Source organism: Abrus precatorius, unplaced genomic scaffold (genome assembly GCF_003935025.1).
Source record: "Abrus precatorius isolate BTA unplaced genomic scaffold, Abrus_2018 Scaffold10, whole genome shotgun sequence".
Classification (NCBI taxonomy): Eukaryota; Viridiplantae; Streptophyta; class Magnoliopsida; order Fabales; family Fabaceae; genus Abrus; species Abrus precatorius.
Window position 1 is genome coordinate 27,600,824 of NW_020874292.1, and position 18,328 is coordinate 27,619,151.

Here is an 18,328-nt window from a genome sequence, read left to right on the forward strand (position 1 = left end):
AAAAAATTATAAACATATAGAGTTTAAAAATAATTTTTTTTTGTGTAGGTGAAAAAATTTAACGATACAGCAATGAAAAGTTAAAAAGTCTTAAAACTTGTTAATGCTGATTTTTAAAAAAAATAAAAATTTAAAACTTATTAATGAAGATTTTTAAAAATTAATAAAAATTTTAAATAAAAAATGTAATTGAAAATTTTTAGTTAAAAATCGTAATGATATTTTAAAAATATTTCATATTTTAATAATTTTTTCTCATATAAAAAAAATCTATCACTTTGGATATAATATAAAATTTTAAAAAAAATTAGATAAACCTTTTTTAAAATGCCTGCTCCTTAAAAATAAATAAAAATATAATAATAATAATAATAAAAAATATGATAAACAATATGAAGGGTATTAAATATGTATATTTTCTCCGCATCATATTAGACGTTAGTTATGCATTTCTTTTAAGAAAATAATAAAATTTATTTATCATAACAAAGTGAATTAATTTTGTTAAAATATTTCTATTGAAAGTGATGGCATTATTGTAGTAATTAAGTGATAATTAATTTTTGAGTTATTTAGTATTTAGTTGATAAATTTATTCTTATAAATAAAATATTGTTAAAAAATGTAACTAATAATTTTTTATATTTTAAAGCGATAAATAATTTGAAAAAAATGACTTCTAATATATTTGAGATAAATAAAATGATATATTGCAGCTGTTTATATACATCATAGATGTACATTTTATCAAGTTAAAGAATCAAATTTTAAATTTTAAATACAGATAATGTTTCAAGAACAAATTCTGAATGCAAACTAATATCGTAGAAGACCAAAATACTGCGATCCTGGTTCTCATAAACAAGTGTGTAACAAAGTCCTTTTTCTACATCTGAAAACTGCACAAAACGAATGAAAGAATGAAAGAAAAAGCATTCGATAAATGTTTTCTCTCTTAGAATAGTTTGCTGGCAAATTCGTCTATGTCAGATACACCTTCCATACGATAGGAAGCTGATTTAGAAGCAAATTCTCTAAGCTGGGCTACACTTCTTCCCAACTGCAAAGCCATCTTCATTTCAAAGAGCTCCCCATTTTCTCTTCTCTCCAAATCTTTCTCTTCTAAAGTTGCTTCAACTGAGGTTTCTAACATCTTGAAGACCCCTGCAGAGTTTCTGTACAGTTCAAAAACCATACCTACTTGCCCACCATGCTCAAAACTGTTAATAGCAGCAGCCAACGACCCAGCCATGAGTGGCACAAAGGCTAACCATGACCCATTGCCTACAAATGCAGATCCTGCTGCTGCAATTCCTGTGAGTAAAGGGCCTGCAATAGCCAAAGCCTTGTTGATCTTCAGCGCTATGTTTCCAAGCCTGTCATAGTCCTCAATGTCTTTTCTCTTTACAACCTCAATAACCTCCCTCAGTTCAATTTCTAGTTCTTCACTCCATCCATTCGTTTTTTCCACTTTCTGGCTTTGTGATTTTCCTTCGTGGGGTTTGTTTTTCCTTTGAAACTGAGTGGAAGACCACCAAACAGCAGGCTCAAATTTTGCAGGGAATTTCTCAAGCATAGCTCCCAATAAGGGAAGTGGGAAAGCTTTGTCAAGCGCCAAAACCTTCTCCATTGCACCCTTGACATCTTCATCTGTAGGATTTCCAAGTGCAATTGTGTTTTGGATTTGTGTCTGAAGGTTCCTGAACAATCTAGTAGCATTGCGTTGTTCTTCTGTGAGTTGAGAGGGCTGGATCTTGTTCATGATAAGTAACATCCCAGTGGCTGCTGAAAACAACAAAGCAGAAGATAGTTTCAAAGCCAAAAGTGGTGCACCTGCACCACTTGTAGCTGCAACACCAGCCATGGTTGTGGCAGTGAGTGTAATCATGTTGATGGAGTTCAAAAGAAGGGTGTTCCAGTTGTCACGTTGCTCACCAATGTTGTTGTGCATTTCAACCCTGTCAGCCACTGCTTCCAAGATTGCATAGAGTTGAATAGTGGCCTTAGAGTTTGAAAAATGCTGTTGTCTATCATCATGCAATTGTGTGCTGTCAACATTCTTGTCTAATAATGGGGTGTGACCTTTGAGTTTCAATTCCTCCGTTTGCTTTATGGTAAGTATCTTTTGCAATGAAAAATCGACTCTTGGGAGTTTTGGGACATTGATTGAGGCATTTATTCTCTTTGAAGACAAGGAAGAACAAGAGAGTAGTACTGAGGTTTGTATGGAAGCCATGATGATGGGTTAATAAAACTTTCTCTATATGTAGTTTGTGTGTTTAGGAGAGTGGCTTGTTTGCTTTGTGTGTTTAGGAGAGTGGTTTAGGGAAATTGTTGATAATGTTGATGCGTAGGTGTTAGTATTTATAAAGAACCAAAGGGAAGCGGAAAGAGTCAAAATCAAATAAGGAAACCCATGATTGACCAGTTTCATTGACATGGTCTCTGTTCAAAATTCCTAGCCTTCATGGCTCGTTTTGGGTCTCAACATGCTACGTAGAAAAACCATAAGGCTATAGTACTGCTTTACTTGCAAAACAAAAGAATTAGCTTACAACATAGTGTATATACGACTGCGTTTTTTTTTTGTCCTACAAGTCCTCTTTGTTGAGCCAGTAATTTTTACTTTTTCAATATATTGGCGATTGGCTATCACTAATGTCCCAATCGATAATGTCTTTAACTTTGAAGTTTCTTCGGCCATATACGAATTAAGAGTATCTCTTAAAATGCTCCACGCGGTTAATATTGAAAATTGAACTTTCGTTAGACAAAAGTTCTTTTGTGGACTTTATTGGCAAACTAAGATTTGAAGAATGAGGAAATTAAATTACATATTTTCAGAAGCAAAATGTGTTCATTCCGATAAAGCACAAACGTAGAAATACAATAATCGGTTTAATTTCGGATTTGTGATTAATAAAAGTCAAGGGCAATGTAACAGGAAATGGGGTGGGGTGAGCCGGCGGCAACTCAACGTTGCTGTGTCAAGAATGTGTGGCAGATTTGAATTGAAAGAGTATTATACTAATGACGATGTAAAAATCATCGTAAATTTCACATATTCATGCTTCAAACATATTTTTCTGCTCAGAAAAATACTTATTTACTGTTTGGAAAATGAATTCATTCAAAGCTAGACTTATTTTGTTTTTTCTATTGTAAAAAATGGTAAGAAGGGAATGACGCCCCTGATTCCATCAAGCAAAGTAATATTATATATAGCGCAGGAAAAAGATTTATAGAGACCCATCCTAAATGGCAATTGCCTAGGCCTATACCATAAACAATTTCACTTAATTGCAGTAATTTAATTAACTCTTAAGTGTTAGGGAATCTTTTTACCAGATTAAGGATGAAAAATAAGTATTTGTCTGTTTACTTATTTACTGTTTGAAAATGAATTCATTCAAAGCTAAACTGTTTTTTTTTAATTAAACAATTTTGTCTTTTTATAGGATGAACAATAATAAAGATAAAAAAATTATATTTTTAAGATAAAATAAAATAAGAAATCGATAAATTTTCAAGGATCAGCTTTCTAAAAATGACAGAATAATGCAAACTAAAACGTAAAACCATGAACATGAAGATGTTTTCCAGATTTTTTTTCTTCACTTTAGATTATATATAGTTGGTCACTTTGTAGACGACGTATAAGATACTTAAGAGAGAAGTTTGTACTTTTAATTAGGTGGACCTCAACTATTTGATATATTGTATTTTAATGAATGATAAAGGTGGTCGCTTATAACAACAACAGCAAGTTAACTTCTTACAATAATGTTTATATAAATTACAACAAGTCCAGCGAAATAAATAGAGTTTGGTTTTGTGTAGGGAGTTTCAGAAGGCTCAATCTTTTTGTTTGCCCTGTTAAGTTATTGCTATGAAAAATATATTTTGTAATATTAATTTGAAACTTTTTTAAGTATCTCTTTTATATTTAAAATATGTTTTTAAGATGCATGTACAGAGAAAACAAGTAAGACAGAGATAGAAATAATAAAGTCTTATATCTCTAACACCCATTTTATCTTACATTTATATTTCATTCTCTCATCCTTGCCTTACTTTTTTTTTTTTGTTTTTATCACATCTCTTATTATTATTTTTCTTTTATTCTTATCTCGCTATTCTTTTCACTCTGTGTGCACCTAAAAATTGAGTGTCAATAAATAAATTTTCAACAATACATGATATTACATACAATTTCAATTATATTGTGTGCGATTACTGTAACTTACGAAGGGATTTTATTTTATTTTATTTTTGTGACGTGCTAAAAGGTATCTGAAGCTATATATTATTTTTCTTTTTTCTCATTGGTCTGGTTATTTGGTTTAGTTATAGAAGGGTATTCTTTCGGCTTGGGCTTTTACCCCCATTTCTTTAAAAGAAAACATGCAAATTTTTCATCATTAAACGGATCTTCATTTGACAAAAGCCCCTTTTTCAAATGGATTAGGGCTGAACAGTCGATATTTTCATCAACCAAATCCAAATGCAAGTTTTTACTTCTCACGTGATCCATAAAGGAAAATGTTAACACTAGTGAGATAATTTTACATTAAAATTAGATTCATAAATCGTTGGTCCATTTGATTGAAATTTTTTTCGTTACAACAAAATTTCAACAATTACAATTTACAAATAAAATTTCATTTGATTAATAGTTTTTACTAAGTTGAATGAGATCGCGTGTTTCATGTATTAAATCGTGAAATAAAGTTTAATTATTGTTAATATTATTGTTTATTTTTTTAATTATAATTAAAATGATATTTTCTAATTTTTTAAATAATTTATATATATATATATACACACCCACATATATATATATATATATATATATATATATATATAGTAGCACATGTGTAATAGTGAAAGATGTGAATGGGGCCCAACAACCACATTGATTGATGTCTTCTCACATTTTGGGAAGATATTTTGCGACAACAACCATAGTAAACAGTAAACACTTCGCAGTCCCAAATTTGCTTACCTGTTTCAAGTCAAAGGGTGTGAGCAAGATGGCATCTTTAGCGAAGAAGGGACTGAACAATTACGTGAAACAGCTCCAACAACACCCTTTGAGAACCAAGGTTCCTCTTTTTCTGCATCTATCTCACCTTCAATTTCCATTGTAACGATTCTGATTAGATATTGGAAGGTGGGTTTATCTGGATTCAATGATTCATTGTGGCTAATCTTATGTATGCTGTTATTTGCTTCTTCCCCCTGCTTCACTGGGGTTAAACCAGATAATCACTGCAGGGGTTTTGTCAGGGATCAGCGATATTGTATCTCAGAAGCTTACTGGCATTCAGAAACTTCAAGTCAAACGACTTCTTCTCAAAGTGGTGAATTTCTTTTCCTTTTCTTTTCTTTTTTTTATTTTTCCTATTTTGTGCTACCCAAGTCCTAACTAGTTTAGAATAATAACCTAAATTTATAATATTCATGTGGAAGAGAAAGTGCTTAGACTATCAAGACTTGGGGGGTGTGGTACAAAATTGGAACTCTATTGGCTGCTAGAGATTAGTTAGGATTGTCAGTAGATAGTTGGTTCCATGGGCTCTATAAGCCTCCTATCTCCTCTTGTAATATCACATTTTCACTCATTCAGATTAATACAATTTTATTTTTCTCTCAACTTAGTTTACTTTTCTTCCATTTTAGTTTCTATTATTTCCTTTGGGCCATGTTTCTTGAGCAAAAGTTGTTTTTAAAAATACTGAAATGAGTTGAATGAAACGTCATTTTGGTCTTGAAAGACTCGGAGTCAATCATGTTAGTCCCTAAAGGATGAAAAATAAAAATGATCATTTTCGTTCCTCTAAGATAAAAATATTAATTAATTTAGTCTTTTACTAAGATTAAATTATGTTAGAGGATTGACTTTTTCATCTTTCATGAGGGATGAAAATGGTGATTTATGATTTTCAATGATTGATATATGGTCTGATTTGAAATCTTTTAAGGACCAGAATGGTGTTTTACTCTAAATGGGTTATTAATTTTTGGGCTTCACCAAAAGAAAATTTAACATGTTGCTGCTCATTTTGAAGAACTATGCCATGCATAAATGGGTGGATGAAATAGTAGCCAATTCAGTAAGGCTTGCTTTAAACTTCATATTTTAACTACCACCATTTTCAGTGGCTTGTGCTTTTTGTTGTTATATGTATGCATCAGGAATCATATGGATTGTTTATTGCATGCAGGTTTTCGGAGCCGGTTATCTTGGACCTTTTGGACACTTTTTTCATTTACTACTGGATAAAATTTTCAAAGGAAAGAAAGATTCAAAAACTGTGGCCAAGAAGGTAAAACTAGCAAACAGTCTGCTGTAACTATTTCTTCCACGACCTGAATTCAGGATTATAACTGGCACTTGTGCCGTCAATCTGCTTTTCGTACATTATTTCCAGCATGATGCTTCAGCTAACTTATGCAGTGTTTGGATTTTGGAACATTTTGACATCTAGAACTGAAAATAATTAATTGGAAATTAAATGATTTACAAATCCTATCAAAAGTGGCGGATTTACACTTTTGAAACTGTGTAATATTCCACTCAAAATGCTATATAAATAAATCAAATTCTTAAACTGATATCATTCTGAACATATTTATACAATATTTTATTTCTGGTCATTTTTGCTTTATGTACCACCTCTCCCAACACAAATAAGATCACAAGAGAAAAGATGATATATATAACTTGACATTTTTTAGTAATTTTTCTTTGATTTTCCCTTTTCAGGTTCTGATTGAACAGTTGACATCTTCTCCATTGAACAATTTGCTTTTCCTGATTTACTACGGATTAGTTGTTGAAGGTTTGTCATTTTTCAACACCTAACTTCCTTATTTACATTGAAGGATCAAGGGAATACACCAACCAGAATGTCAGATACAGGTGGAAAGTGTGAAAAAATTAGAATAATTCCCATCAGTGTCAAAAATAGGGTTCCGAACTCTGACATAATTCCCATGAGTGTCAAAAATAGGGTACCCAACTCAATGACATTCCTGGTCAACTATTTGTTTACTTATTCTTTTTATATGAAAAAAAATTGAGATTTATCCTAAAATGATGTGTAAAATGGCATGTTTGGTTGGTGGTTGTGTTTATGATGAAAAAGTGGATTGCAGGGAGACCTTGGATGCATGTCAAAGCTAAAGTTAAGAAAGACTATCCATCAGTGCAGTACACATCATGGACGGTAATCTTCTATTACAAGTGTAGAGAATAACAAAATTTACTACAAGACCCACTCTTTTGATTTTGACTTTAGAACCCCCAATGAATTGAACTGCAGTTCTGGCCTGTTGTGGGGTGGATAAATCACAAATTCATGCCTCTTCATTTTCGTGTTGTTTTCCACAGCTTAGTAGCATTTTGCTGGTACGTGTTTTTGGTTCGCCATTTCCTCTTCTTTCCTTGACTTCTTAATCATCATTCCCTTTGGTAAACAACCACTAAATTGAGATAATTCATTATGTGTATTTTTCAGGGGAATATTCTTGAACCTTCGAGCGCGAACTATGACACTGACTAAAGCCTGAACGCAAGAAGATTACAGTTTAGTCTTATAAGTGATGCTCCTGCTTGCTAGAGTAGTTTGCATCAGTTTAAACGAATGTACTTTCAGATGATCTGCATTTTAAGTTCATATGTATTTGGAAGATCTTTTAGTTTGTCTGATTATGTAGACATCATCAATTGGTGGCTCTTGGAATTTAGAAGTTTGTGAAAGTTAATCCTCATGCGTAAATATCAAATAAATATTGGAGACAAAGCAATAACTGAGCACCGATGGTTCAGTGCTCATTTTAGAGGAAATTATTTTCTTCTTCATTACCATCACTTGATGCAATTGATCCTATAAATATAGATGCACAAAAGACAACTAGATGGTTATTATTTATTATTGATGTTCTATGATAAAAATTCTGAAAGAAAGTAATAATTTCTCTAAATTTAACAACTGATGATTTGAAAGTTTTATAAACAGTACAGAACAACATAGGAAACGTAAAAATTATGATAGATCATTGTATAATTAGGGTTTTATGCTCGTTTATACGAAAGGGTGTGAAGCATAGCATGAGTTTTGTGTCAAAATTCGTGTTGTGGAAACTTGAGAGGAATATGTGGCACGCGCTCTGTTTGCCGTCACGTGAAAGTTGAATCAACTCTTCGGGTTTGTTCCTTGTTGTGTTAGCTAGTGTGTATACCGAAAATAAGAGATAGTTGACTCCTTGCCTTACAAAGTTGAAAGTATATAATATACTCGCGATATCATTCATTTTACACAATTATTTCAACAAAACAATTAAGAAAGAATATCACATGACTTTAGTATATTAAATTATTCATGCTTTCATTTTCGTTGTCCTCAAAATTTATTTGTTGCAAAGTTGTTTTATTTCGTTATCTATTTTCGATATATGAATTTCAACATAACAACCCAATTTGATTGTGGATCATACTATTTGTTATAATTCCATTTATTGGCAATAACCCCAATATATGGAATTATAACAAATGTAAATAACCAAACACTTACTGCGAAGAATTAGGTCTAGTATTCAAGTTGGAAAAAGGTGATGGATGTGTGAACAAGAGAATTATTTTATTTTACTTACAGATGTAGCTCAGAGAATTTAATCATAATGCGGAGGGATTATATGAGGAAAAGGTCAGAAAACGAAACCTGTGACCATGTTGAGTTATACTTTAGATGTATGTACATTAATTTCAAAGCGATCATATTCTGTGAACAACCGCGGCCCCCCCGACCCCTAGTCATCAACCGAGGAAAGCATTTTACTCAACCCACGTGAAAGAATGCACTAAATGTAGAAGAAGAACTTTGAATTATGCGTTATTAAACTCTGTCAAATGTTTTAAATGATTAAATGCATGGCTATGTACTAAAATATTAAGCATAGCCATGTGATTTAGTTTCTTGTGGACGTATATGTACGTTTTATTATTGCAGATATTATTATAGTATTATGGTGGTTGATTGTCAAAAAAGCGGGTTAAAACATTTAGCAAGAGGTTCTTTTTTTTATAATTAATTTTTGCGAGGTCCTTAACCCTTTTTCAGGTCATGTTTTAATGTTTTATTTTGTATAACAATTTTTTAAAATTTGTTTAGTACAGAGGGTGTTTACTCGTTATTTCTGTTGAAAGTCAGCATAGGAGAGAGAACTCGGAGCAGAAGTAGCCAAAACGAAAGGACAGACATAGATTTGCCCAAAAATCAGCCTCAATAGGAAACTTCTCAATCCCACCTCATCTTCTTATATATATGCATGTGCTATAAGAGAAAGTAGCAATTCAATCCCAAACATCTTCAATCACATACACTCTAACCTTTATAGTTAAGGCCTTCATTCAACAGAAGTACTCAATATTGACATACCAGTGGCAATAGCACATGGGAACCAATCTTGTTTCAAGCAAAGTTTGTTCTTTATCATATTGCAGTACAAGAAAAGTAGCTGCCACAATCAATGCTCCTAAGATCCAGGTAACCAAAATCTCCACTCCAAGGCTTCCCACCAGAAGCTTGGTGGCAGAATTGGATTATCTAAATAATTACGTTTCAGCTACCGCTACAACTCATGTAAAAGATCCTTACTACTCCAATATCAACACTGATAGTTCTACAACACCTAGCACAAGTACACTAAATTCTATGGAGGTTATTAAGCTTCATTTGATAATGGAGATTGTAGCAGATAGATTGGAGATGCACAGAAATATTGGAGTTCAGCGCGACAACTGGAACCACCTACTACTTACATCTGTTAATATGATCACTCTCTCTGGTGCAACCATGGTTGGCCTTGCAGCCATTAGTTCAAGTGGAGCACCTCTTGTGGCACTGAAAGTGTCCTCCACAATTCTTTACATGGTAGCCACAGGGTTACTTGTGATCATGAACAAGATTCAGCCATCACAGCTTGCTGAGGAACAAAGAAATGCTGCAAGGTTGTTCAAGCAGCTGCGTGGAGAACTCAGAACCAGGCTTGCTATTGGGAATCCTACTGAAAATGATGTTGATGAAGCAATGGGGAAACTGTTGGCATTGGATAGGGCTTACCCTCTTCCTTTGTTGGGTTCAATGATAGAAAAATTTCCTCAAACTGTGGAGCCAGCAGTCTGTTGGCCTAAGCAGAAGCAAAAGTGTCTAAGAAAAGAAGAGTTGGGTGGGAAACTGAAAGGGAAGAATGGATGGGATGCAAGGTTGGAAGAAGAAATGAAAAAGATTGTGATGATTTTGAAAAAGAAAGACATGGAAGACTACTTGAGGTTGAGTAAAAAAGTTTTGAACTTGAACAAAGTATTGGCAATTTTTGGTCCATTACTCACTGGCCTTGCAGCTTTGGGTTCTGGTTTTTTGAGTTCTGTGAATGCATCTTGGCCTGTGATGTTTGGGGTTATTGGTGGAGCTTTGGCAAGTGTTGTTAACACATTGCAGCATGGTGGGCAAGTAGGGATGGTGTTTGAGTTGTATAGAGCGACCCTTGGCTTCTTTAAGCTCATGGAAGAGAATATAGAGCTAAATATTAATGAACAAGATCATGATAAAAGAGAAAATGGAGAGTTGTTTGAAATCACAATTGCTTTACAGTTAGGTAGGAGTCTCTCAGAACTTAGGCAATTAGCTGCTTTATTTTCATCGTCAGGTGAAGATAATGATTATGAAGAGTTTGCAAGTAAGCTTTTCTAGTATTATTAACATGTGTACTATAACTAATAAATTTTTTGTAAATATTCTTAGATAAAGAGAATAATTGTGAATAGTTTGCTATCAAGCTTATAGTATAATTACCATTTGTACTAATTATTAATTTTTTTTTAATAAATAAGATTTTTAGAGTTTAATTTTGCTGATACTATTTATTAATCAATTATTAACGTGGATCCACAGTTAAGGAGATTTTGGGTTAGCCATCTGCATTGCCTCAAGAGTGTGCAAAATAAAAATTAATTAAAACCAATAAAACTCACGTGATTGAGAGTTATTTGCATTCTGTATTCTTTTGAATCTATTTCTTTTCATTTGCTGTATCTTTGCCAATCTACCCAATAAACATCAAGACAAATTTTTTTTTGTATAAACGTTGAACTTCACATTCGAACAGTATAGAAATTTTCACGTTTAGATAATCTTATTTTTTTTAAAATTATTGATGTTGTTATATTACAATGTGAATATAATAATAAAAAAATAAAAAAATAAAAATAGTTAAACATGTTTATGTGGAGTGATTTTTGAAAACTCTTCAAGCGATCAACAACAACCGTCTTTTCATCAGAGACGGGTGCGGTACATACAAAAATTAAATAATAAAAATTGATAAAATTAACTGCTCACAGAGTAGAGACATAGTAAAACATTATGGAATTGATACAAGGTAAAACTTGAGTCTTGTATGAGTATAATAATCTTTATTTAACCAAAAATATTTTTTTACTTTTCTTTATACATTTACCAATTTACAAGGAAAAGAAAATGAATGGTTAGTTATATTAAAATGATTGACAATAATATAATATAATATCATCATAATTTAAAAAAAGACTAACATAAATAGTTTAATTTACTCCCCTTAACAAATCTCAACTTGGAGGAAGCTCAATTATGCGAAGAGAGATGATAGTGGTTAAAGCTTACGAAAAATTATCATTTCTCTTCCCATTTATTTTCACTGAAAATTTTTTTACTAAAAGACACAAAATTATTAGATATTGGAAATTTAAGATATTTTTTGTTAGCATAATTTTTATCAAATAAAAGTTAAATTGTTAGCATAACTAACAAATTCTCGTCTAAACATACATCAAGAATTTCATCCCAAATAAAATCCCTTTATCCCGGCCTAACCCAAGCCCATATTAGCCACAATTGATATGTGTAGCCATGGCTACTTGTCACAAGCCACGCTACACTATAACTGCGACAAATATCTATTTCTTAACTTGTCTCACATCTCACAGGGAAGTTAGAAAATGTGATCTTTGGTGCAATATGCCACTATGATGTACGATGTTGCACAAGACACATGCAATGATGTACGTCAAAACTTCACCTCAAGATCATGGTACCAATATAGCATTGTGCGTCCTTGAATAGATTTGAATATTACTGTCCTTGTAAGTTTCAGATATTAGCTAAATTAACCTATCTAACTTCAGTCCATATCAAAATGAATTATTTCTTTGACTCAGTGTATAACTTTGATGCGTTCTATATGCCTCTATAAAGTCAATATTCCACCACTGTAATAAACATCAAACCTACTCTTAACTTGTCAATTCAAAACGTTGACGAACCTTTTATGGTCATTGTAGAAATATTTTAGCCCCTAACCTATCAATTGACGTCGTCAACCAACCATTTATAGCCATTTTATCATGACAATTTTATTATACCATCATACTGAATCATTACAAACCCGTCTTTATATGAATTTCCCAAAGACGATTGAAAGTATCACACAAAAGGTATCTAAAACTATATCTTAAGGGAAAGATAACAAACCTTTTCAAGCTGATCTGATGGATGCAGACGTAAACACCTATACTTACGGCTTCTTTTTTATTATTTCGTCTAAGGGAAAATATTTTGTATATGTATCACTTAAAGGAAAACTTAACGTTTTTTTTTATATATATTTTGGATATATTTTATAAATTTATATTATGAAAAAAAAAGAATAAGTAAAAATATAAAATAATTTTATATAATATTACATAAAATATCAATTTTTAATGTTGATTAAGGTCTCGAGAAACATGTTTGAAGCTTACTTCCCAATCCATATACAAGAAGTTTTGCTCGTATGTAAAGCTGATATAGTTTCTGTACTTGAGTTTTGTTGTTTTGTTGAACTAATTCACAAATCTGTTTTAAAAAATAAACACATTATCTAATCTAGCTTGCTTAAAATTACGTACCGCCGACAAAAACTAAATCGAATCATACTCATTGTGGTCACAATAAAAACAAAGGGGATGATAAATGATGACAGAGTAAATTAATTAATTTAACGACAAATAAATTGACTTTTCTTGAAGTTACAAAAAAAAAATTATACTTGTTCCTTTTGTAATTTCCTTCTTTTATTTTTTTTATAGTATTGCGTGTATTATTCTTAAATAAAAAAAAAGAATTTGTATTTTTTTTAAATGTCAATGTGTAAGAAAAATATATAACATAAAGAAAATGAGTATAATCCTCAAATAAACATAATGTAAATATAATCAATGTTAACTAAAAGAGAGGTCATTATAATTATCTTTTAAATTTATTGTTCTATTTTCTTTCTTAATCATTTGCCACCGATTGAAAATCAGTTTGGCCATTGTTAACTACAAGTGAGAATGAAGATTAGTGGCACAAGTTTGAAGATTGAAGAAGAAACCGGTTGTAAATTTAATCAACTTAATTGTTGATTTAAATATTTTTATCCAATAGATTAATTTTATACTATTTTATTTTAATATATAAAATATTTTTAAAATATAAAAAATAAATTTTAAACAACATGATGATAAATAATTAAATTATATAAAATTTAAAAATACATAATTATAAAAATAATTAATACAAAACAATTTAATTATTAAATTAATAAAATTTATATTTTATAAAAATTATTAAATAATTTAAATATTAAAGTTTGATACTAAATATCAACGAATACAAATCTTGCATATATATAATAATAATAATAATTACACTAATATAAATTAATTTATTTTACATTGTTAACAATTTAATATAAAAATATTTTTTATTAATTTAAGTATGAAGTTGTAATTATATATTACCTAAATCATTTGTGTCAAATTTTGATAAATTTAACGTTCATAGTATTGTTATTAAAAAAATTATTTTTATAAATTTTTAAAATGTATATTATGTTAATTTTGATCATATATAAATAGGTTATTAACTAATTTTGAATTTATATCACATTATATATATATATATATATATATAAAATTTATGTGCTTAATACTTGTAATAATAGTTAATTTTAGAATGAAATTTTCTAAAGAAATTATTAATAATATAAAAATAAATGTATCTTGTAAGTATAATTTGATTCTTCCCATATGTATATTATTTAGTTTGGCAAATGTAATAACCTGAGGTTCTTTATTCCCGAAAAGTTAAAAAGGTACAAGTGAATCGATAGTTAGACCGTAAGAAAGTAAGGTAAAAAATTGATTAGTTGTAATAATTAAGATAATACATGTGTAGCCTTTGATTGATGATTTCTTAAGACATTACACATGGTCAGTTTATATGAATGATTAATTTATAATTACAATGATAGTACTTCTCTTAATTTAGAGAAAGAGAAATCTATATGAAGCAATTCTTGAATAGTAAAACAACATTTTATTTTAAAAGAATATGTGCTTGCAATCCACTTCTCAATTTGAGTTACAAACTTCTAAATTAAAAAGGAAGAATAGAAAATAATTTGAACTATTACGGAGATAATCAGTGATTTGAACTTGTAGGCTAAATTTAATATAGCTTTTAAGTAAGACTCACTTTGTATGTGTATTCATCATTCATCCCTCTAACTATAATATTAATGCGAATGTACGATAATAGTATGCGTGTGACGCAAAACTATAAATTGAAAGCCTTGTCCGACAAAATTACGAAAGTACGAGGACTTACTGAAAAAAATCAAATGTTTTTTAACACAGCGTGGACACCAATAATTAAGAGTATCATAAATATATGCTAACTTTAAAATATAAAATTTTTGTTTTAAAATATTATTAATATATTTTTTAAATTTTTATTACAATTTAATATGATTTTAATAAAAAATTCAATGTCTTTTAAATACTAATTAATAAGATTCATCTGTTTTTTTAACGATTTTGTTAATTTTGATACTTAAAAATATTTTAAATGCTTACAAATAATAGTTTTTTTATTAAAAATAATGTTTATTATATTTTTAACGAAAATTTTATCACTTCAATTATATCTTCAAATTTTAAACTTGAAAAAAAATTCATTTTTAACATTTATAATTATAATTTATTTAAAATATAAATTAAAATCATTAAATTTAAAATAAAATTAATGTACTTCTTATTATTTCTAATAAATTTGAATCAATAATTAAAAAAATTGATGGACAGACTGTTTTAGTAACATTTTTGGACCCAAGATCTTGCTGTGGCTTGAAATTGAATGGTGGTTTTGCTTTTGGAAGGCTCTCTCTTCTTCTCCTTTGTCTGTCACAGTCTTTCTTTCTTTGGTGATTTTCCAATCTCCAATCTCCTATGATTTATGATCTATGATTCATGATAGTGACGCACAACCTCTCTGGGCCCATAAATAATAAACTTGTGTATCTGTGAGTCTATCCGATCCCATAGTGAATTCAGAAGGATCTGAAAGCAGGAAGATGATTCAGTTGCTGTTCACGGCCATATTCTCTGAGGCAGCGATGGTGGCGTTGTTGCTATTCAAGACCCCCTTGAGGAAGCTCGTGATTGTGGCTTTGGATCGCTTGAAGCGAGGGCGTGGACCCATCATGGTCAAGACCGTTGCAGGGACCATTCTCGTTGTCTTGTTCTCCAGTCTCTACAGCATGTTCAAAATTCAGAAACGTGGGATCGAAGATGGTGCTGTTGTTAATCCCACCGATCAGGTCCTTATGGCCAAGCACCTCCTCGAAGCAACACTCATGGGTATTCATTCCTTTTTTTTCATCTCAATTTATTTCCTTTTTTAATTCGTTATTAGTTGTATCTGATTCTGCCTGGATAATCAATTCATTCCATGCATTATAGGTTTCTAGTTTTATTCAAATGTGTGCTGTTTGCTACTTGTGGTATTGTTTTTCGCTTTTGGGGGGTTGCCAAGTTTTCTTTGTAAGAATCAGATGTCTATGGTTTTTATTGTAGTGGAATTTTTTACTCACAACCAGATAGCATTTAGTTGGGTGACTTGTGTCATTGTCTTTGGAGTTAAATTTTGTACCTCAGGATTGCAGTGAATTGTCAATGTGAGCTTTTATTGTCTGTTGTCTAGGCCATGTTAACAAAGAACAAAGGTTCTTTGCTGTGACATTATATGGACATTTTGTATTTTGATCAACTGTTTTATATCGACGGCACAACCATAGAGACATTACTTTTTGTTCCTTCGTTTATTTAATTTTTTGGGTTCACAAGGCACACACTGTTTTCACTTTGCCCATGAAAGAGAAAGAGGGGGGGGGGGCGGCTTTGAATTTGGCATGTCAAATGCATGTAAATGCAACCTCCTGTCATGTTACTGGTTTCAGTTTCATGGTAGCTCACCTTGATGGTTAGTTGTGTTGTTGTTTTTCTTTCTTTTTTCTGTGGTTACCTAACATAGTGTTTGATTAGCGAGAAATGGAGGGAGGGGAGAGGTTCTTTTAAAAATAACTTGTTTGGTTTTGATATTTGGGGAGAAGAGGAGGGAGCCAATAATGAAGGGATGTGGAAGGGAGGGAAAATACTTCGAATGTTTAGACTATGTTAACTTACTTATCATTAACTTGAATGCTTGAGTTTAATGGGTTTATTTATCACATTGTAAAAGCATCATAGTAAATTATTTATAGCCTCTCCTTTCTTCCTTTGAACCGAACAGTTATTATGTATTCCTCTTACTGTCTTCACCCATACCTAATTGTTTCCAACAGTCTATGTTTGTTTGGCAAGAAAAACACTTGTTTAATTAAATCTTATTATTCTAATATTATTCAACATATATCCAAAATCTTCCCAATAATGTTGTACTCTTTTCCAAGACAGTATTTCTAGAAATGAATTAATTCCTGCTCAAGCTGCTCCTTGAAGTACTCTATGTGAAGTATGCCATGTTTAACGTAAATTTCCTTCACTGTCTTCCAAGAATTTTGTGGCATTGATTTATCATTACACTGATCAAATCTTAAAACATAGATTAAGAGTCGAATTGCAACTCTAATTCAACCAAATGATATTATTTTGAGTTTTTGGACCTATTTTCTCGTTAATGTTTCTGAAATTTTAACAAACCTCCTTATGGTGGCTGGGCATCATTCATCTTTGGTCAATTATTTGCAGGTGCTGTCCTTTTTCTTGCACTTATGATAGACAGATTACATCATTACATAAGAGAACTCCGTATTCGAAGAAAGAGCATGGAGGCTGTCAAGAAGCAGACCCGCGCATCAGAAGATGGGAAAGTTGCAAACTCAGAAGAAATTAAAGCCATGGAAGGAGAAACAGCCAGATTGAGAGCAGAACTTAGCCGCCTAGAATCTGAACTACAGTCAAAAACTAAAGATGTAGATGTTGCAGAAGCCAGTGTAACTGCTCTGAGAAAACAATCTGAGGGGTTCCTTCTTGAGTATGACCGCTTACTTGAGGAAAACCAGAACCTCCGCAACCAACTACAATCCTTAGACAAGCAATTGTCACATTCAGGATCCAAGAAGAATATGTAAGAAACATGCAGGCAGGAATGGCTTCTATACTTTTCAGGATTCCCGTCACAGTTTGCTGATAACAACTTATCAATCCTTGTAAGCATGCTCCTCAAGAAATGGCATTTCACTTTTGATTAGAATTTGGATCAATTTTGTCCTAACAAATTGTGAAAGTTTTTGAGTGATGACAGAAATACAGTGCTGATTTGTTTTTTCTGCACATATGTAATTTTTTCAACTTCTGTTTCACCTTCTAAGTTTCGACAAACTATAATGGGATGTGCCAAGAAATAGTGCTTGATGATATTTAAGTTATCTTTTGATGCTTAATTTTGTTTAAATTTATTGTTGCTCCTATTTAGGTGATGTCTCTCTTGGTCCAGACTCCAGAGAGTAATCTCTTCTTGATCGTTCACTTTTTCTGGGTCATACTTATGTTGTTAATCATCTATACCCACTATAATGTGCCAATCAGTGGTTCAAAGGCAGCTCCAAGTAGTACTTAAGAGGCTGAAGTCTACACTAAAAATTTAACTAAACCCGCAACAAATTTGTGCAGATATCATTATTTTTTGGATTTAGTAATATCCTTATGAAAATGACATTGTTATGTTAAGGCGAACTATGTGTGTACAGGAATGGTGGATCCCTCTGCATTATAATTGTTGAGCTCTGCACCAGAATTTTTTCTTTCACTCAACAGGATAACGTTATGTTTTTAAAGAAAAATAGACTATTCAAATCTGCATCCTCTTTACTAATGTATTCTACCGCGAAGAAGATTCGGAAAGGAAGGTGGGCATTCGTGTAA

The 18,328-nt window shown here is 31.4% G+C and overlaps 2 protein-coding genes and 2 pseudogenes across 3 annotated transcripts; 3 read left to right on the forward strand and 1 right to left on the reverse strand.

Annotated features, from left to right (window-relative positions):
• Positions 1–981: 981 nt before the first annotated feature.
• On the reverse strand, positions 982–2,236 carry LOC113852173 (annotated as a pseudogene).
• Positions 2,237–4,927: 2,691 nt separating this feature from the next.
• Positions 4,928–7,811, forward strand: LOC113852550 (peroxisomal membrane protein PMP22). 2 transcript variants are annotated; one of them, XM_027482856.1, is made up of 7 exons: positions 4,928–5,105; positions 5,265–5,363; positions 6,228–6,329; positions 6,770–6,845; positions 7,162–7,232; positions 7,329–7,414; positions 7,524–7,811. In XM_027482856.1, exons 1-7 carry the CDS (start codon positions 5,034–5,036, stop codon positions 7,573–7,575), a joined length of 558 nt encoding a protein of 185 aa, XP_027338657.1. In that variant the 5' UTR covers positions 4,928–5,033; the 3' UTR covers positions 7,576–7,811. The 2 variants fall into 2 exon arrangements, with proteins under 2 accessions (XP_027338657.1, XP_027338658.1); XM_027482857.1 differs by lacking the exon at positions 7,329–7,414.
• Positions 7,812–9,458: 1,647 nt separating this feature from the next.
• Positions 9,459–10,757, forward strand: LOC113852174 (probable F-box protein At4g22030). Its single transcript, XM_027482416.1, has one exon. It carries the CDS (start codon positions 9,459–9,461, stop codon positions 10,755–10,757), a length of 1,299 nt encoding a protein of 432 aa, XP_027338217.1.
• A 4,538-nt stretch (positions 10,758–15,295) lies between these two features.
• LOC113852492 lies at positions 15,296–17,773 on the forward strand (annotated as a pseudogene).
• Positions 17,774–18,328: the final 555 nt, after the last annotated feature.

Bases quoted from the DNA above. Each gene is read 5' to 3' on its own strand.
- LOC113852550 (XM_027482856.1), top strand. From the start codon at position 5,034: ATGGCATCTTTAGCGAAGAAGGGACTGAACAATTACGTGAAACAGCTC. The intron at 5,364-6,227 runs GTGAATTTCTTT...TATTGCATGCAG, and splicing joins AACGACTTCTTCTCAAAGTG to GTTTTCGGAGCCGGTTATCT. The intron at 6,330-6,769 runs GTAAAACTAGCA...TTCCCTTTTCAG, and splicing joins CAAAAACTGTGGCCAAGAAG to GTTCTGATTGAACAGTTGAC.
- LOC113852174 (XM_027482416.1), top strand. From the start codon at position 9,459: ATGGGAACCAATCTTGTTTCAAGCAAAGTTTGTTCTTTATCATATTGC.